Raw genomic sequence first — 22,355 nt, 5'->3', positions numbered from 1 at the left:
GAGAACTACTTGTAAGAAATTTTAATATACAAAGTTGCGATCTCTACTTACTCATATAACAAGTTTGTTGCGAGAAAAATTATAAACAACAAAGTTTGAATTCTTTTTCTAATCCTGATACTTTGATTTGCGAACCTATTATGTATGATAGATATAAAGAAAAATGTACCTTTTATGATCGATGACTATAAACCTTTGTTTTTTGTTTAAATCCTATTCTTTTAGCTTTTAATGTACACTCTATTATTTTCCATATCCACTCTTTTACTAATTCAACTACCCCTAGTACAAAGATTCACATTTCGTTTTTGTGAGTTTTAATAATTCACTGCTTTCGATTTTCGTTTCACGCAGACTTTATTCAGAATGAATAAAGAAGATAAATAAACAGTTGATTGAGAACCCCTTAATTTATTCATAGTTACATCTGCCTTCGTTAATAGTTTGAGTAGTTTCGATTATATGATGCCTTTGTTAATTGTTTTATTTTATTCCGCTACAAGTTAGCCCTCTTGATTGCAAGTAATGAGCCTAAGATGGTAGCGGGTTAACATGTTTTGGAGTATTACACTAATTTACACCATACCCCTAATCAGTTTTAAGGTGATATCGTAGGTGCATATCTTTGTCGGTAGGGTGGAAACTAGCCTCCCACCAGACCAGACCAGGGAAGATTCAGAATATATTAGTCCCCAACTTAAGACCACAGCATTTACAGCTACGCCAGGGAGGTCGTCAAAAGTAAGACCACCAGATCAGCGTACGACCTCACCTGATATTTCTGTGGGCAGCATCCGCATCGCGCGCAACAAGCAAGCAGTGCGGGTGCCCTTCCCGAATGCGCGGGCGAGGCCAACGGTGAGGGCGAACCAGGCCGTTTGGCTGCACCGTTATAAGGATTCTCCATTTCCACAAATTCCCGGTCCTGAAACACAATGGACATACAAGCATTCATTAAACAAGCCCTTTAAAGAAAACAATTTCAAACATTTATACTCTTTTTCAGATAGGAAGTGTCTTTTGGCACAGTTATCTTCAAGTAGAATTATAAAACATTTAAATTTTTCTCTCGCAAGTTACTGAATTTAAAAACGTTCCTATTTTAAAAATTTGGAAGTAGGTACCAATACAATAACTAAAACTTTTTATTGCAGTACCATCTTATGATCTGATTAATGAATTGAACAAATATTGACGATTAATCTGAAATCTTGAAAACTAAATTTCTGGTACATCGTCATCATCATATCGACCCATTACCGGCCGACTACAGAGCACGGATCTCCTTCCACAGTGAGAAGGGGCTAAGGCCGTAGGCCGTAGTTGGTGGACAAATTTCTGGTTAGTAAAAATAAATATGTGGAACAAATAGATTGTTTTATATATAAGTTTCAACATGTCCATATCATTACATCAAATGCTTTCGGTTCTTCGATTTTGAATAAACCTCATATTTAATTTTAAATAAATTAAAGTAAAATAGGTAATAGGTAAATATTACAAAAACAGTAAAAATGAGATTTAAATGAAATTTGGAGTCATAAATGTTTTAGTTTGCTGATAAGACAAAGGTGTACATAACATAATAGTGACGCAGAAGTCTATGATACCAAAGATTCTCTAAATTTTCATTTCGTAGGACGGTACGTGAACTTTCAAATTCATGCAAAAACCTTAAAAACTTTGTACAAGTAATTTATTTAGTTCTTTTAGAATTTTATTCTTTCTTAATGCTATTTCCATTCATAATCTACTGCTACATATTGATTAATGTTAACATGCCCACTATTTATGTATTGTTACGGTGTATCAAATGTGCCAAAAGGGACTTACTTTTTGAAAAAATTTTAAAAGGTTCGGAAAATAATTTTTAATTGGTCTGATTAAATTATTTTCCATATACTACCTCCGCGTAGCACTCGAATTTTCTTACGTCATCTATCATCTGTTGAAAAAGAAAATGGCATTCAGAATCAAATGCAGATGTTTCTACCTTACCTAGATTAAAATAACAATGTAAAATAATTAATAATGCACACGACGACCGTTTCGCGTAAAGTACCCTTGCTCTTAATCGTTATATCGTTTTCGAGTATCGGAACATCCGAGCATTTCAAATACGCAAATTCTGCACTAGTGACTTTTAAATTATAAACGTTCCTTTATAGTTCAGACTGAGCAGCTGACTTTACGTCTTTATAATCTTCACATTTTAGTTGCCTTGTTTGTCTGTGTCATATTTAGTAGTGATAGTCGGTTGTGTAATGCTTCTATTCGTCATTAGATTGCCGTGGGATAAGACACTAGTAGTAACAACAGTCGCTGATAAAGGTGAGATAGTGAATGCCAGTTTTCCATTTTGGTTTTTCAAAACATTATGTATGAACGAGGTAACAAAAGTACTCTTTCACGGCTGGACTATATGTTTCTGTGACTAACTTAATTTTACTCGGAAACATATATTGCTCGTATATTAAGTACTATTCGAACAAGCTTTCAATTCACAAACTTTTACGCTAATATCACTACCTGTAATTAAGTTTAAATAATTGCTTTTTTATCTAAATATCTTAGATGAAAATTAAGTTTAAAAAGCTGTTTGCGAAAACAAACAACAAATCTTCGGCAATATACCCTATATGCACGTTTCGCTCAGAAACCGGAGCATCCTCAGGTAAATATTATTAAATATTTAGAAGAAGAAGAACAAGAAGAGTTAGCTACAGTTTATTATGACATTATCAAACTCGAAAACCATTAACGTTAGCGAGCATTAAAATTTCGTACTAAAGGAAGGTACAGTTTAAACCCAGTTTGCAGCACGAAAAAGTCGTCATGAGCACTTAAGTTGATCGCACATTGCCGCAAGAAGCACTTAGGACCCAAGAGATTTTACAGGTTAAAGAGAAACCGCATTTTCAGACTAAATATATTGCGTCTATGGTGCGATTTTTGCGGTAATGCAATATCAACCCTATTGTTAGTTTTTATTAATAATAAGGCCTTTCAAAGATAATCGTTAATGTTTATTGCGTTAAGAATTTTAGGTTATTTAAATGTAATTTTTTAATGGTCAAGCTCATGCTATTTTTTTTTTGGTTCTACTGTTTTCACTCTCTCTACATCTAATAGGGTATTTTACATGTTTCAGTTTATACACTCATTATAACATAACCGTTACTAAAAACTAAATTATATTCACTTGTATTATTGTCATCAATCCCGTTTCCATATCTAAGTAAAATTCTTTAGTTTTTTGATCGATCAGATATTTGATTCCTTTGGGTACCTTTTTCTGCGTTTCTCTTAGAGTTTGATGTAAAGGGTTGTGTTAGTGTATTTGTTTTGTTTGTTTGTCATTTACCATTTGCTTGAAATATGCTACTGGACTACCTTTATACAGTTTCAATGCATTGCTGACATACATTCAAATCAAAGTATGTTTTATGCAAAAATAGCCCTACCTCATAGGGAGACCATCACCTATAAACAGTGCAAAACTTCATAGGGGATAGGAACACGTCCTGCAACCAGTGGCGTGCATAGAGGTTATGCACAGGGTATGCAGATGATATAAAATGAAGAAAATCTCCAGTACGAGTTATAAATACTTAAGGGTAGGCTTTTTATAACTCTTGCAATGCCTATCCTTAAGATTTTTATAACTCGTACTGGAGATTTTATTCATTTCATATCATCTGCATACCCTGTGCATACCCTCTATGCACGCCACTGCCTGCAACGTGCCGAAAAGTTCACCAAGCTGTGTCGTGGGTGTTAAGCCTCACATGCCTGTAACTACACCAGCAACCACGCCCTTCAGACCGGAAGACAACATTGCAACAATGCTGCTTTGCGGTAGTACTTTTTCACTGCACTGCTACTACTACAATAGTTGGAAAATCCAAAATTGCACGCCTCATAATCTCATTCATTACAATAAAATTGAGATTATTTGTAAATAATAATTAAACTACATCTATTCTTCAAAAGAGAATTTTCTGAAGCCTATAAAAAAAACCAACTCGATAAGTGAAGTATTTCGCTCGTTATCGTTACCACAAGACACGGGATCCGCACATACAGACACGGGATCCGCACATACAGACACACGGCCGTCCAAGAAAGAGCTTTTTAAAAAAAAAAAATTAGTTTAAATAATAAAAAGACATTCAAAAATATCATAGTGTTAAATATAGTGTTTTTTCTCAACATTTGTCTATTTATGTTCACTTATAAAGAATTAAAAAAGTGACATTTTAAGTTGCAGAATCACTCGGTGTGCGTAAACTGACAGTAATACCCACCTAAACGCTTCGCTTATGACGCGTGCAAAAACAACTAAGACTGTTTTAATAAACTGTTGTAAATATACATGTTTTTATATCAAGAGTAAAATACCCTATTGGAATTAAGCAATCGCTTTTGAAAATTAGTATATCTACCCACCGTTACAGCAAAATACTTTGCACAAAAGTATTGGTGACGTCGATTAATTCTGATTGGCAGGCGTCAGCTTGGAAACCCTGCACAGTGTAAGGCAAACGGTCAGCCGTAAACTTAACCCCTAGTGAGAGTATTCACTGGGCCATTGGAAACAGAAAAAAGTCCATTACCAAGCGTCACTTGAAATCGTGGCTTATCTTGAAAGATGGCTTCGCTAAATGTTGTTTTGATGTAGTGGCTATTTTCTATCTACCATAGATGCGATTGAATTCCATTACTCGTATTCTCAGTCGAAACTTTACGTTGATTCTACCTCGCTGATGAGATCTATTACTTTTATTTAATGATTTCGATTATCGAGCTGAGCTAAAATGAAACTTAAGTTAGTTTCATTATTTTTTACTCATAACCCGTGACATATCGTCTCAGATTAATGATTAGCCTGCATTGCACTCACTTCAGGTATTTATAATTGACATTTGTCACTTGCGCGTGAGTTCGTGTGTTCGTTTTTCTCGTTTTTTTTTTTAAAAGATAACAAATACACATTTCCATTTTTGAAAGTAAGCATGCATTGGGAATAAACTTTTATAATTTATAGATTTGGAAGAGTATAAGAATACACCCTTTTTTCGATTAGTATAGATTTTAGTTAAACTGGCTGCAAAACATCTTACGACCCATATAAAATTTATATTCATATTTATAAAATTTACATTTATAAAATTATTTAATTAAAAAAAAAATGGCTGCGCCCAAGGAAATCCGAAACAGTCGCTGTGACCGAATACGGTTAGGATTGATCGATTGATTGATCATCTGGTAATATTACCTTATTTGTAATAATAAAGCCATGTGCCAGATAAGTATTAATTCCTCAACATATTTTTTGGAAAGTCACCCACTATTTTTACTAGAACTGATATCAGATTAATGCCACAGGTTACGAAACAACAAACTTTGTGTGACTTTACAAAGCCATAATTCGAAGTCGTGTACGTGTAGTTTATACATCATTAATTGCATGCGCACTATGTTTTATATTAAAATGGATACGAAGAAATGCAGTAAATAACTTAGGACAAGCTTATGGGACTCCCTCGGACACTACTATCAGTAAAACAGCGATGATGTAGGCCCATTGGGCATACAACAGCCAGCGGTAGTAGATACGTAGCGTAATGCATATAAACTTTGTATTATTCTTACTATAGCTTATTGTTTGCGGTTGACTGTTCCCCTGAATAAGCACTCAATACTTTTTAAAATGGTATAATCACACTACGGCTGATAACTAGTACGAGTTCGAGGTGCCGAAAACTTTGATGGTTTTCGCTTAATACGATATGACAGTTTCAGGGAAAATGGAGAAAAAAACTACCGATTAAAATTATATATAGGAAGATGGTGTTTCTAACGAAACATGCATTCGAATAAAGTATCTGTATTAAAAAAATGATAGTTTTTGGTTTTGGAAAGTGTTTAAACTCGTACTAGGTAGTTTGCGGCAACTTGCTCACTCACCCGTTCAAGCAATACGGCTATATCAGCTGTATGTTACAAATATCTACAGTACGGTCTCAGTTTAAAAATTGGTAGTACTGCTCCCTATCTTCACGTAGAAGATGTAACAGACGATTAAACCAAAGGCGTCTATATCTATAGCAATCGTTTTGTAAGTCCGAGGAAAGTATCCGTACAGGTGGTCGTACGAGTTGCGAAGCCGTCTAAACGATGTCGGCGTTCACGACATGATCAAAAGCGGTTAACTGCTGGATATCTTCCTCATACTGTGATGTGGGAAATCAAGCAACTGATTATGTACAGTTGTAGAATAATAAAAAATAAATAATAATCGTAGTATATTTATTTTTATTATTTATTTAGAACACGTCTTGTCCAGTCATTAGATTGGTCAGAACGCATTTATAACTATACGCATTAGTAAGGCCATAACTTTGAGATTCTTTCCAGCTTTGTATATACATCTCTCATTCGAGTATGACAATTTAGCATTCTGAAGAAGGTTTAGTGGTACAAAAATGTGGAAAGTTTGATGAAAATATGTTGTACTAAGCTTTTTATAAGAAGATGAAGAACTAGAAAAAATAAGTCAGCTAGCAAGCTAGCCGCAAACTATAAGCCAAGTGAGACCGTACCTTATCATCACGTGGATGGTTGATGCGAGTTTCATCCATTAATCCATCCCATCATATTATGGTAGTAAGATGTGTAGGTATACTATGGAGTGACGTTATCCTTACTAAATACCGGAGCGAATTCTGTTATACACGAACCTCTAAACGAAACTAAATTAGTGCCAATAATTCTATTACAAATCTCTAATCTAAACTTGACAAGTCTAAAAATAGTCCTATCCTTTACCACAGCAAACATTGTGTTACCATATTACTTTTGAAACGATTCAGATCAGTGTGGAGATATTTTGTGTATAACAAAATTGGCACCAAATTAGTTTAGGTTAGAGGTTTTGATACAACAGAATTGGCGATTAATTATAATAACGAGTACATTACGATAATAATTTTAAATTGATATTGTATCTAGTTTCATAGATCGCTGTTTAATGCAGGGCATCGAGTTATTTTTTCGTATTTAGCTCGACTGGAGTAATCTAAACACATATTCTTATTACAAATACGAAGAACAATTTTATTTTAAAATGTTGGATAGAAGCAGGCGTTACTATGCGGAATTCCATGATAAATTTTACAATGAAGCTTAATTTGCTATACTCCGCGAACGCAGGAGAATCTGTATGGTGTAATTTATAATTTCTTCAATCTTTACACTCCACACAAAACAGATCTTCGGCAATTGCAAGTTTCATTTTAATTTTAGTGTGTGTATACTCAAATAAAAGTTTTTTCTTTAGTTCTTTCTTACTTGGTTGATACTGCTATAAAGCCTAAACTAGTTACTATCAACTTTCTAACTCTAATGACGAATTTCTTTGTCGAGAAGGCGTTAAATGTACTCGTTAATACAATTATAAATGTAGATTAACTAAGAGAATTTAAGATTATAATCACTATACTAAAGAATTAAAGCTATTCGAATGAAAAAGGTCTCATCACCCACCGTGGTACGCTCCAAACACCTTAATAGATGGTGATGCTGCAATTCGAAGATGTCCTCATCCCGACCGGCGTCATCTAACTCGACACCCGATTCCTGGGCGGCGAGGCGGGCTTCTGCCGCCTTCTTTTTGGAGACAAACGCGGCTCCAGACGATGCTTTGGCTATGCGGATGCGTGCAAGGCGTGCTTTCTGTAATGAGATTTTTTTTTATTTAGTTTCAATATACATGAGGACTTTGAAAAAAGCGGGTGTCGTTATGGCTTGTTGCTCTTACCATCAGATCTGGTCTCTGAATTATTCTGTCAAATGTGACAAAACATACTGTGTTTTGACAAATTTGACATTAACTTGACATTTAATTCACCAAGTTCATCAAGACAAAATATATACTCATCCCGCACATTACGTATCAATCAAAAAATGTATGCAACATCATTTCAATCCATGAAATTGAATCGATAAGGTTGACGCTTCAATAATTTCAAAAGTATAATTTAAGTGAATAATTGGACGGAAAAATGAATGAGTCAATGAATTATTTTGAATAAATGAATATACCGAGTACATTCAAACAGTGTTTTATATAAAGGTCTAAAATTCTAAAATAAACTACCAATTGTCATCTTGGAGATGTCTCTTAAATAAATAAATAAATAAATAAATAAATATACTACGACAATACACACATCGCCACCTAGCCCCAAAGTAAGCGTAGCTTGTGTTATGGGTACTAAAGATGACTGATGAATATTTTAATGAATTATATATACATAAATACTTAGAAAATACATATAAACACCCAGACACTGAAAAAGACTTATGCTCATCACACAAACATTTTCCAGTTGTGGGAATCGAACCCACGGCCTTGGACTCAGAAAGCAGGGTCGCTGCCCACTGCGCCAGTCGGCCGTCAAAACAGTGTGCATTAAACGTAAGATTATAGATAAGTCCTATTTTAGTATAAAGGACTACGTAATCGATAAAAAACCTTGGGTGTGAATTATTGCTCTAACCAGGTTGCTCTTCTAATAATTTAAAATGACATTGTGAGATGGTGATAACAAAAAAAACACCCGGCTAAGTTAGTTGTGGGCTTCTTTTTAGACCAGAGCGTGTTTGGAACCCATATAGCTTTAGTTTTAAGTTTGCGAATATGGTTATCGCCATTATCTCACTACCGTGTAATTCTCATGTAATGTACGCATCTAAAGTGCCACCTATGGCCTATGGGCCTGCTTGAATAAAGCTATTTTTTGACTTTGGTCCATCACACTTCTTTACATAGAATAAAACAAAATCGCTTTCCGAGTCTCTCTGTTTATCCGCTTACCCTACTAAAGCACCGCTTTCCGAGTCTCTCTGTTTATCCGCTTACTCCTACTAAAGCACCGCTTACCGAGTCTCTCTATTTATCCGCTTACCCTACTAAAGCACCGCTTTCCGAGTCTCTCTGTTTATCCGCTTACTCCTACTAAAGCACGCATTTTCTTTACTTTTTCTTTGGAATGGAACAAAAACGGTGATAATGATCACGAACAAAGGTCTATTATCAGCCTATTAACAGCCCTCTACAGGGCGTGGGTCTCCTTTCAGAATGAGAAAGGTTTAGGACGCTGACCCAGTGCAGATTGGTTGACTTCAAACGCCTTTGAGTACATTGTGAAGAACTCTCCGGCATGCAGGTATCCTCACGATGTTTTCCTTCACTGTTGGAGCTAGTGATATTCAAGTACCTAAAACGCACAGTACAGGGATCAAGCCGAAGCCCAATTTACTTCAATTATTAAGATGATTAGCATCATCAACATTATCATCACATCTGGGTTGATGTGATGATAATGTTGATGATCCTAACCATCTTAATAATTAGTAATTCTTACGGGCCCACTACAGAGCACGGGTCTCTCCCCACAATGAGAAGGGAAGGCCGTTGTCCACCACGCTGGCCCAGTGCGGATTGGTGGACTCCACATACCTGTAAGAACATTATGTAGAACTCTCAGGCATGCAGGTTTCCTCACGATGTTTTCCTTCACTGTTGATGCAAGTGATATTGTAATAACTTAAAACGCACATAACTTAAAGTTAGATGTGCGTGCTGGGATTTGAACTCGGCCCTCCGAAAGTAAAGTCGAGTTCCTACCTAATGCGCTATCACAGCTCCGCCATTATGTATAAGTGTTAGTATATATTATATTAATGGATTGTTAAACAAGGCGGTGTATATTAATGTCTTACGGTACGGGCGCGGGGAGAAATTCCAAGCAAATGAGGGATTTTTGAGTCTTCCGAGCGTAGCGAGGTTGTTGCAGAGACGCCCAAAACGAAGGCATATTTGACTGAGTTGAATACTCTTCTTTTTACACCTCGCGAGGTATTATAATCAAGTTTTGGAGGAATTTCTTTTACAATCTCTACTCTATGTTTCGAGCCTCAAAGGATCTGGTGAGTGAGAGGGACGCCATCATACGTTAGTGCGAGATAGCAATATTAAAATAACAGATTTTCTTTAGCGCGCCGTGCGCAAAGTTTCTTAATCAAATCATAAAAGCCCGTAGGGACTCCATTACAACATTACTTTTTCGCTAATCCTATAGGATGTATTAACGTATTTGACCTTCCTATACTAGGGTATGTCGAGCGAATGGTATCAAAATAAATCTTACCCTTTGCGCCTTCCGCTTATCAGCCCTCTGGTTCTGATGGTAGATCCGCGAGAAGTTGGACACGATGACAGGGACGGGTAGAGCTATCACCAGCACGCCAGAAAGAGAGCAGACACCTCCCACGATCTTCCCGGCTATCGTGCCCGGGACCATGTCTCCGTAGCTGGAATGGAGGAAAATAAGATTTTCAATACAATTGGTAAACCTATGTCAGAAGATGAAGGTAGGAAATTTACTGGAATGACCGAGAAAATATCCAGCCAGGAAAGGGGGGGGGGGATAATAGGTAAAAAGAATAACCGTAAGGCAAAACTATTATTAGCTATTTTTGTAATATTGACCTACGCGACGACTGCATCTCTGATGGAATAAATAAATATTTAGATTTTACATTTTAACATTTTTCTATCCTGTGAGAGATAAAAGCGGAGCCGGATACTTCCAAGCAACTTGTCTTTAAGAAATTCATTAATTGTATAGTAACTTCGCTGTAATAAATGTGTTTTTACATATTCTTTAAACTTATGCATTGGTAGACCCAAAACATAGGAATCATATCATAAAAGCGTATACTCAATCCCGCAAATGACTTCTGTACCTTTCGCAGATGATATGCAGATGACACTAATTTATGACCATTTCTTATAAGTTGACCGTTTATATGCACTATTTGTTTATAAAGATTAATATGTTGTCTTACAAATACTATATCTTTATAAATATTTGATGAAGCTACAGTGAGTATAACTATTTCTTTAAATTTCTTACGGAGTGATTCGCGTGGTTCAAGTTTATATATTAACAAGTCATTCAAAATTATAATTATTTAATTTGTTACAAATTAATTAATTATCGTTTTAGTAAACACTAGCTTACCTGTTCAATTTCGTCTGCACCAAATCGGTTATTACCGGAAATACGAATAAAATGGCATTTTCTAAAAATGAATCCTAGCTAGATTGATTTACTGCCCCCGAAACCCCCTGTATACTAACTTCATGAAGATCGTCATCGTTCCTACTATGGCAATATATATAGGTATGTCAAAATTTTAAGATTAGTTAATAATGCAAAACTTATTTTCTTGTCGTTTTATAGTATAGGAATTCTCGGGTGGAGAAACACAAATTATTTAAGAGCCACATTTTGAGTGCAGGTACTTAAAGTAAGTTTATATAGGTTTATCTTTAAAATCCCTGGCTTCCAACAATATAAAATGCCGGAAAATGCCAATCCGAAGAAGTGTATAACAAAAAGTGAAACATATTCCGCCGTTGACGCGGAGTGCTCTCAGCGGAGTACCTACTCGGCTGGAATTAGCTCAAAGCACGAGCCACTGCGACCAACAATAGGCGGATTGTGGGGAACAAAAGGTTTGCGGATATTTTTATAAGTGAAATACTATGATTTTTTATTTGTTCAAACACTGGGCGGATAGGTTTAAAGAGTTTATTCTCCAAAGAATATACTGTTCACTTACAATATAACTTAAAACTAATTACATAAACTTAGACCGCATACGGCATATACGTACATCAGGCATGATAGTTGTCAAGCGCAAGTCTATCAAGTATATAAAAAAAACATTAAGTTTTTGATTATTTGAATTTTTGACTCGAACCTAAATAAAGACAAATATTTTGACAATGATTTTTTTCTTATAAATGAAAAATGACTTTCCTAAAGAAATATCTTTTCGTACTTATTATGTAGAAGACTAGCTGACTCGCGCCAGTTCGTCTGCATCAAATCTCTTACTACCAGTTTTAATATCTTAAAAAACCCTAGAACCTAATTGCCACCTACCCGGTCCAGTTTTATTTCCAAATCATATACGCGGCCGAGCGCGGCGCGGCGGCTCGCGGTATTTTTCATGCTCTTAGCATTTGTATACCTACCGACCTATTAAACGATAGGTCTAATTTAAATAATTTAAAAAGGATTTTGCAGGTAAATAATCAATGTTAGTTATAAAACTATTATTTTGGATAATGATTAATATCATGATAGGAATATCACCATCTTTCGATTGTGCCCGTGTTTTGATTGACAAATTATAACAAAAAACGGTTATTGTGACTTAACCATAACTGTTAGACGAACTTTTTTGTGGACTTTTTTGTACATAATAATGATTACTTTAAACATACAGAACATTATTTGTATAGAAACTAGTGAGGGATCATTATTTGTTTCTATCGGCCGAACATCGCTGAAGCGGATATATTTAAGTGTGTAATTTTAATTATTTATGTATTTCGAATAAATTGAGGATGTTATATGATATATATTTATATAGGGATTTATGTTATATATTTTATTTGTATTCATATGTAATATATTTATATATATATATATATATATATATATATATTTATATATTTAATTTAATTTTAAATCTTATTTATTGCACCACCTACCTCTTTTCTATGTTTTTTCCTTTTACGCCATTGATTGCCTGAGAGAAATCGCTATTTAGCGATAAGGCCACCAAATTGTACTCTCTTGATATGTATTTATATCTCTGTAACTACAATTTTTTCAAATACCTAATGAGGAAAGTTGATTCTCCCAATTGTGATTTATGTGGTTGGTGTTCGGAATCACAGCTTGAGAGAAACACTAATCTACGAACTGAATATTAATTTTATGAACATTGGCATTTTTAATTCTATTATTAGCGAACCGTTGAGCACATCGGCAATAAAACTTTATAGATTCGTTGGTGATTATCTCAAATTGTTGTAGTTTAAGATTTATGTTTATTTAGGATTCATATTGTGTGTTACGATGGGGCTGACATATAGGTAAAAGTCCCTTAAAAAAAATAGATTAAAAAAAAAAAAAAAACTACATTTTTCTTTGGTGTACAATAAAAGTGTATTCATTCATTATTTTTATGTATCATCAATCATTTTCGGGGCTTACGCCAGTAAAGCTCCAAGTCGGTACGACATCTTTACCAAACATCGTTATATTTCAGCCATATAACAGAAAACAATAATAAAATATACACTAAAACCTTCCGCATGAGTGACCCTGTTCATTAGTGAAAACCGTTCGGTAGTTTTTCGCACCCAGACAGACGGACAGACGCAGGGACTTTGTTTTATAATATCATGTTCGTATTTTGTTTATAAAATATTTGTTGTATTATATTTGTTTTATAATATGCTAAAATAGTCATTCGAAAATAATAATCTAATAGCTCGACGATACAATTCACGAGATAGAACCTACTTAGTTTTCGCTTCGGAAAGTTTGGAAGTACCCAAAGACTGTACCACATGTTTTTTTTCGAACAACAGCTACTGTGATCACTAGAAAACTGTAAACTTGGATCAAAGATGATCCAGGGTCGAATTTTATTCTGTTTACGTTTTATGGGTTTCCCCTTGAACTATAAAGTAAGAATTCATAACATCTTCATTCAAATATTTTGTTTACATTTTAAAGATAAAAAGATTTTCATTTTAAAAGTTATGCTTTGAGGTTTTTTTTCTTCGTAAACGGTTAGAACCGCTATTGGTAATTAAATAGCTCTTTGGTTTTCTCCGTTGGAACGTTCAGTTGGACAGTACTAGATATGGTTCCCAGGTCTTGCCAAAAGTGTATATTTATTTGGATTTTTCTGCAAATAAATTCACAGAAGGTACCAGCTTGGAGTTAGGAAAACGATTTTCACTTTCGTAACGGCACGCTTAGCCATCGATCCCTGATGTTATAATTGAGTAACAACCTCACTAACACTACAAAAGCGAAAATATTTTTGTTTGTCAAAAAACCGACTTCCGAAATAAATGTTATACCTACCAATTCAAATTCAAAATTCAAAAATGTTTTATTAATGTAGACATCATCACAGGCGTTGAATCGTTTATACATTTAACATGTAACCTCTGGTGTTAGGTGACGATGATAAAGCTGGGAGGGTTGCCAACGGGCCCTGGTCTAAGAGCCCACGACAAATTTGGTCAGGTTTTTTTTTGTTATCACCTTCTCACAGTCGAGTTAATGTTTAGCTATGCAGTGAGAGCAATTGACACCCATGCTTTTTTATCATACATGTAATCCTTAATGAAAAACTAGTTACGTTCATTTACACGTTGTACATGAAATTTAAATGGGATCATTTCGGGAGTCCGAGAGTTAAAAGAACCCCGAATTGAAAGTCTCCTTCTTTTCAACGGAAGCCAGTTAACAAACAGTTTTGTTTAAAAAGAGCTTTTATTCAATACAAATAATAATTATTAGCGAGAGACCTTTTACCAAAGTGAAATTTAAACTTTCATTTCGCTATAACACGAAACTCCGAGTGCACTTGTGGCCGTTGCTCGTGGAGAATACTTGATAACCAAAATGCCGCCAAAACTAATGGTTTAATGCGGAACTATTTTATTCGGATTTAATGCGGAAATATACGCTAATTTCCGCAATTTAACTTCTATGTAGCGATATAATTTTCAGTCGTTTATATAAGTTATACACGTATGTACTGTCAATAATTGGCGGCCGATTGGCGCAGTGGGCAGCGACCCTGCTTTCTGAGCCAATGCCGTGGTTTCGATTCCCACAACTGGACAATGTTTGTGTGATGAACATGAATGTTTTTCAGTGTCTGGGTGTTTATCTATATATTATAAGTATTTATGTATATTATTCATATAATTATTCAACAGTCATTTTAGTACCCATAACACAAGCTATGCTAAGCTTACTTTGGGGCTAGATGGCGATGTGTGTATTGTCATAGTATATTTATTTATTTATTTATTCGTGGTGCTGGAATGCTAAATCGCTTGTTGGCCTGGCCGAAGCCTCCCTCCGTGAAAAAGTTCTGAAATTTTTTACACGAAAGTCGTCAAACCTCTTATAAAAGTCGCTCCCCGAAGATTTAAATAGATGATTCAAGTTTTCAACAATAAATAAATAATAAATAAATATACTACGACAATACACACATCGCCATCTAGCCCCAAAGTAAGCGTAGCTTGTGTTATGAGTACTAAGATGACTGATTAATATTTTTATGAATAACATACATAAATACTTATATCATAAATATAAACACCCAGACACTGAGAAACATTCCTGTCTATCACACAAACATTTGTCAGTTGTGGGAATCGAACCCACGGCCTTGGACACAGAAAGCAGGGTGGCTGCCCACTGCGCCAATCGGCCGTCGCAATGTACCCTGTACGCACGTTTTGCTCCGAATTTTTATAATACATCATGGAATTCCGCAAAGTAACGCCTGCTTATATCAAATTTTTACAATGTGTACTTTTCTAAAAGGGGTTTAACGTTTAAAGTTAAACTGATTGCTAATACTAATTAAACCTATTGCGTTTCTTATTCTTGCCTGGAACTTGGCTGACACATTTTCTTTAGCTTTGTCTATAGCCTGTGAAAGATTACTTCTTGTCACAATCATCTGATGACCCGTGATAGTTCACTGCTCCCTTATTCTCTTTTTTCATTTTTATTATTTACTAGCTGTCACGTCAAACTTCGTACCGCCAAACAATTTTTTTTATGTATACTATATTTTAATACTTTTTATCCTATTCCGGACTAAGAATAATCCAAAAAATCAAATATCATAAAAATTGGCCCAGCCGTTCTTGATTTATAAATGGTAACTAGCACAACTTTCTTTTATACATATATAGATACTTGAGGATAATTATTTTTTTATTTATTTTCTTTGTTTATATATAAGTATTATAAAATTAGTAAATAAGATAAAAGTATTCGTAAATATCGTTTTTATATATTATATTTATATTAGCAGTTACTTATTTATTTATTTGTCTTCGAATATTTTTTTATATATATTTTATACATTCATGTAAGTAATGAAATATTTATTTAATCATGTACCACCTAACTATTTTCTGTATTTGTTTTCTTCGCTTTGCTTTGCTTCGATTGCTAGCCTGGAAGAAATCGCTATGAAGTGAGAAGGCCGCCAAATTGTATCCGTTTTGTGCAATAAAAGTATATGCATTCATTCATTCATTCATAGCTTGCTTTTTGGCATCCGCATATTCCATGAAAATAACTGCATATTAAACTTGCAATGTCAGAATTCTAAACTGAAGTGAATATAAGTGTTTTAGAGATTATTTGAGTGCATCGTTTATAATTTACCGTCCAACAAAGAACATATAATTTAACTCAGGTCACCCATTTTTAACTCCTAAAAGAAGGGGACTGAAGTGAATTTAACCACTTCGTCTGTTAGTTTTGCTATCGTAGAGTGCGGTCCTTGAGCTTAAAAGTTAATCTCGGTCTATCAGTACGCCAAGTTTTAACAAAGTCGGCTTTTCCTGTTAGCCTTAGGTATTGTACAGGATTTTTTTTTAAATGCTGTGTGAAAATTTCCCTGGCTGTTGTCTGATATAAAAATTATACAAGTAAATAAAGCTCACACCTGACAGTTGCACTGTCAGTGATCGCGTCGTACACGTACAGTTTTTATACTCTGTGACAGCTGAAGATTCAACGCTGTTTGATTTTCACTTTCAGTATAGCGTGCAGGTAGTTGGCATCGATCCAGCATATCGCCAACTCGGTCGTCAAAACTAAATTAAACCGAACCGAAACAATATCCTCAATTAATTGACTCGGTTCATAACTTAAACCACACTAGCGTCAAGTCTTAAGACTAAATATTGATTATTTTTATGTCTTTATTGACGTCGTGACGGCCGATCGGCGCAGTTTGCAGCGACCCTGCTTTCTGTGTCCAAGGCCGTGGGTTCGATTCCCTGGAAACTGGAAAATGTTTGTGTGATGAGCAAGAATGTTTTTCGGTGTCTGGGTGTTTATATGTATATTCTAAGTATTTATGTATATCTATATATATAAAGGAAAGTTGTTTTACTTACACCATTTACAACTCAAGAACGGCTGGACCAATTTTTTTTGGATTCCTCTTATACCGGAATAGGATAATAAGTATTAAAATATAACATTGATCAAAAAAAAAAAAAGCTCCGCGATACGAAGTTCGCCGGGACAGCTAGTTATTCATAAAAATATTCATGAGTCATATTAGTACCCATAACACAAGCTACGCTTACTTTGGGGCTAGATGGCGATTTGAGTATTGTAGTAGGATATTTATTGTATTTATTTTATAACTCCTTGACTCCAATTTAGCAGTGGTAGAGTTATTTGTGACAATGAAAGTCTATCTCATAATTATTTCTGCCGCCAAGCAATATTGTTGCAATGCTGTGTTCCGGTGTGAAGGGCGTGGTTTCAGGTGCATGAAGCTTAATTTGATGGTCACAGAGCGGCCTTTTGCAGGACGTGCGCTTTGCATACCCTTATTTCTCATTTTACGAGAAATAAATATTTACTGTCAACTTCGAAATGGTATGAAATGTATAACCGTGTCGTGTACGCGGTTTCTGTGCGTTCGTAATTCTGTGCTTGTATTATACATAATTAAGTTTTTTGTTATTAAAAAAACAGGATATTTTGCTAAACCGCGGCGGGTCGCTAGAAGAAGAAGAAACACTTTATTGGCGACATGTTATGGGCGAGAACTAAGAAGAACGACTATTTATTAATCAGAGAACTTAAAAATGTTCTACCTATTCGATCGCGTGACAGTTAAATAAGATTTTAATGGAATCGAAAAAACGCCATCTATTTCATCATATATTTTAAAGATCCTAAGCGGCATCGTACTAGAACGCTAAATCGCTTGGCAGCATATCATTGTCAACGGCGTGGTTATGCGCCATGTCTGAAGCCTCTCACTAAATTATACTCCTTATCCTCATTGCAAAATTCTTAATTGAGATATTATGCATATTATGCATACATCAGTTTAACGGCCCACTACAGGGCACGGGTCCTCGGACTATCCGTAGTAGTGAGAGGGTTAAGTACGAGGGCCGTAGTACACCACGCTGGCCCAGTTCGAATGGGTGGACATCTATTCGCAATACGCTTTGTTGGGATTTCCACAATCCGCGGTCCTGCGCCACTTGTATCCAGCGGCTCACATCGGATCGTTTGACCTCGTTAGAGGCCAACCAACGCTGAGTTTACCTGTCCGAAGTCGACATCCCGGCACCTTGGGGCAAAAACTTTCATCATTTCGTTTTGCGAGCTATGTGCCCCATTGCCACTTCAGCTTTGCGCTATGTCGTAATTATGTAATTATTCTATGGATCTCGTCATTTCTTGACGTAGAGATACTCTTAACCCAGCTCTCTCCATCGCCCGCTGAGTGACTTTGAGCCTTCTTACGAGGCCCATAGTTAGTGATTAGGTTTCAGTTTCGAAAGTCATCACTGCCAGCATGCACTGTTCGATGACAATGGTCTGAGAACCATTAAATGTATTCAATATTAAGAGTAATTAGTGTGAGATTTCTTACCTATTCGATCGCGAGAAAGTTAACTATGATTTGTAAAGAATCGAAACTGCGCCATCAAGTTACAAGACTTAGAAACAGTAGTGTCATCATATGGCGTTCACGACCAATATTATCATTTTAGACTGGGTTTACAGTCTAGAACTTGTGGAGCACTAGACGAAAGACGTAAGCAAAAAGTCCATAGTGTGAACTAGCATTCAAATCGACTTTATTTGCACTGAGCTTCAGCCAATATAAACTCCACCTCGAACTCTGTTGTTGTTTTTGTCTGTGTGTCACTTTTTATGATTCCATCAACTTCGATTCTTTAATTTTCGACCGCGTTTTTTTTTGCGATCTAAATATCAGTCAGCGAAAAAACTCCAAAAAAGTTTTGTAAGGTTTAATTTAATTTTAAGCCATATTTATCTTAACTAAACTAAATTCAGTTTGACGATGATAGATAATAATAAGTAAAATATAATAGTACCTAAGTTTTATTCAAAAGTTATTTATTCACTAGATATTCCCTGCGGCTACGCCCGCGTAAATTTCGGGACGCAGCGTACATAGTCTACACCTATAGTCATACATGAGATTTTCAACAAACATTTTGTTGTTTCGTAAAAATTTTTTTTTTTTTTATCGTGTCCTATATTACTTCTGATACCTCTAAGAATACGTGTACAAAGTTTCATGGTGATCGGTTAAGTGATTTTCGCGCGAAAGCGTAACAAACAAACTTACATTCACATTTACAATATTAAGGAAGGAAGGAGGAAGGAGGAAGGATGTAGGCCATCACAGGCACTTATGAGGCGTTCATACATATCTGTTACCATTATCGAGAGGTGTTGCTGCATTTTTCAACTTAAACCTGAGTCCTGAAGCTAGGAGGGGTCCAGGGGACCAGGGGTCTAAGAAGAGCCTACAACAAACTTAACCGTGTTTCTTTTGGTTATCACTCAACTCAATTAATGTTTTGCTATAAATTTAGAGAAATTCATACACTTATGGCCCCATAAGTAATCGTGGAATAACATTGCGAAAGAGATTCGGTCTTTTGTCTCGCTCTTGTTGCCCAGCATGATATGTTCTACATACATTTACTAATTCGATCGCGTGGAAGTAAACTACGATTTAAATGGTATCGGCAGAGCGCCATCTAGATTCTATAGTGGGAACAGTATTGGCGTCATCAATCTCTAGATCGCGATGGTTGGAATGTCAGGGGGGAGAATAGTAGGTTTAAAGTTATAAAGTTGGTTAAGATGTATAATTATTAAGATTTTATTATTATTCAGAAGGCCTTTTTAGTTATTTCATGTTTCTTAGGTTATCTGTGATAGGACAGCTTATATTCTATCCATTGACAACAAGGCTGCTTGAAAGCAGCCTGCTACGCTCTCATCTCTTGCAAGATAAAAAAAGATTTTTAAACTACACCTTGATGCGGCATAAGAGCTATACACTGAGTATCATGCCGGCTTTCTCGGTAGAATCTGCCATCCGAACCGGTGGTAGAGTCATTGCAAACATACTGACTTGACTATACAAATGTACTTATAAACTAGGCCTACTTGAAATCAATTAATTTTGAATTTCGAGCGGGTTCGAGAAAGACTACTAAAGTGGAGTGGTTTTTGATCCCTCAATATTAGTCATGTTACACGGTTTCTGTATGTTCTTATTCCTGTGGTTTTATGCCATTTTATTAATGTGTATTGCGTCTAACATAAACGCGTCGCGTAAATTTTGTCCGTTTGTTTGTATTCTCACAATTGTTCCACGTCCAATCGTAAAGACGAACGCAGGGTTGCGATAATAAACATGCCGCACGTGATTTCCGCATTTCAATCATCGCTTGCACATTTTCGTAGTATTTTTTTGTTTCACTAAATGTTAGCCCTTGACTGCACCACATGACCTTGTCGTAACTAATGATGCAGAGATGGTAGCGGGCTAACCTCAGGTATGTTAGTTATTTTAACTCCATTCCTCTATGGTTCCACACGTCATCATACCGGAAATCTAAATTTATTGGCGGCTTTTCTTTATCAGTAACATTATCGAAATTGCCCCGAATCGAACCCAGAATCTGCCTCTTCTAAGACCCAAGACCTTACCACTGCACCAGGGATCGTCAATGAATGAACTTTAATATATAGATAGAGTATTAAGTTACAATTACCTATTGTTATACACATCCTACTATCTTTATATATATATTTCTTGTGTGCGTGTGTATGTCACTGAACTCCTCCTAAACGGCTGGACCGATTTGAATGATTTTTTGGTATGCGTTTGGGTGGCACCCTGGATGGTTTAGATTCACAAATTAGCCCGACAGATGGCGCTGGGGTCCGCTAGTATAATATATAATTATTTAATATATTCAGTGGCGTGCATAAAGGGCATGCACAGGGTATGCAGATGATATAAAATGAAGAAAATCTCCAGTACCATTTATAAAAAAATTAAAGTAATTTGAGAGTTCTTGAATAATAAAATTTATTAATAATAATAGTTCAGCCGATTTTGCGTGCTTGAGTAACAAACAAACTTTCACATTTATAATATTATTATATATGTGAAAGTTTATATTACACAAGATACAATCACGCAAAAACAGCTGGTCAGATTTGGATGAAATTTGGCCCGCATGTGGGCCTTTGACAAAGAACATCAGCAGGCTAGCTTCATCCCGATTCCTTAAGTAGCTCCTGAGGGAAAATGGAAAAATGCTAAACTAAACCGCGGGCAGAGCTTTGAAATTTAGTATGCATGTCACCTATGCTATGGAAAAGGACTTGTACTTTCAATACCGATCTCTCATATAATTCCCATGCAGTGGCGAGCATACAGGGTATGCACAGGGTATTCACTAAGCGGGAAGTTGATGTAAAATGAAAAAAATCTCCAGACCGAGTTATAAAAAACCATCGTAAGAGTTATAAAAAGTCTACCCTTTAGTTTATATTGTAGATTTTCTTCATTTTATATCATCTGTAGACCCTGTGCATACCCTCTATGCACGCCACTGTTCCCGTGGTAAGATTAAAAATTGTTAACGAGCGAAGCTTTAGACCCAATTGTGAAGTCCACGCAGACGTAGTCGTGGGCAGAAGCTAGTACTATTTATATCTAAATAAATATAAATAAATATGCTACGACAATACACACATCGCCATCTAGCCCCAAAGTAAGCGTAGCTTGTGTTATGGGTACTAAAGTAGCTGTTGAATATTTTTTCTTATGAATATAATACACATAAATACTTATAATATACATCAGAACAATCATGTTCATCACACAAACATTTTCCAGTTGTGGGATGAACCCACGGCCTAAAACTCAGAAAGCAGGGTCGCTGCCCACTGCGCCAGTCGGCCGTCAATATTTAGGTAAGTAATGAAATAATTAACTACGGGTATATGTATAAATATATGCACCATCTACCTATTATTTTTTTTTTGGTTTGTTTTTATCCGCTATTGGTTGCAAGCGATAAGGCCGCCAAATTGTATATGCTGCTTTGTCAAGCCTTTTTTATGCAGTTTACAATAAAAAGATAGTTTTGAAACCACTGCGGATTTTTTTATGGTGGTTAGGTAGGTTTTATGTTGATAGAATCTATTTCCACTAAATTTTCCATATTTATTTTTTACTTTTTCCGAGCATAAAATAAGCAAATGATGGCTACCTGTACCGGTATCGCATACGAGTACTTATCGCATCACATACCGTAACCTGTG

At 35.6% G+C, this 22,355-nt stretch overlaps 1 protein-coding gene across 1 annotated transcript in view; it reads right to left on the bottom strand.

Moving 5' to 3' along the window:
* Positions 1 to 22,355, bottom strand: part of LOC120634500 (potassium voltage-gated channel protein Shal) — a 95,672-nt gene that overhangs the window by 6,798 nt on the left and 66,519 nt on the right. Inside the window, exons 2-4 of the mRNA XM_039905158.1 lie at positions 10,218 to 10,380; positions 7,549 to 7,737; positions 773 to 925 (exon numbers count right to left, since the gene is read on the bottom strand). Of these exons, the coding sequence (XP_039761092.1) occupies positions 773 to 925; positions 7,549 to 7,737; positions 10,218 to 10,380 (505 nt within the window). The remainder of the gene's footprint in view (positions 1 to 772; positions 926 to 7,548; positions 7,738 to 10,217; positions 10,381 to 22,355) is intronic.

The sequence above is a fragment of the Pararge aegeria genome, chromosome 24 (assembly GCF_905163445.1).
Source record: "Pararge aegeria chromosome 24, ilParAegt1.1, whole genome shotgun sequence".
In the NCBI taxonomy this organism is placed as follows: Eukaryota; Metazoa; Arthropoda; class Insecta; order Lepidoptera; family Nymphalidae; genus Pararge; species Pararge aegeria.
This window is presented reverse-complemented; position numbering and strand designations above follow the sequence as displayed.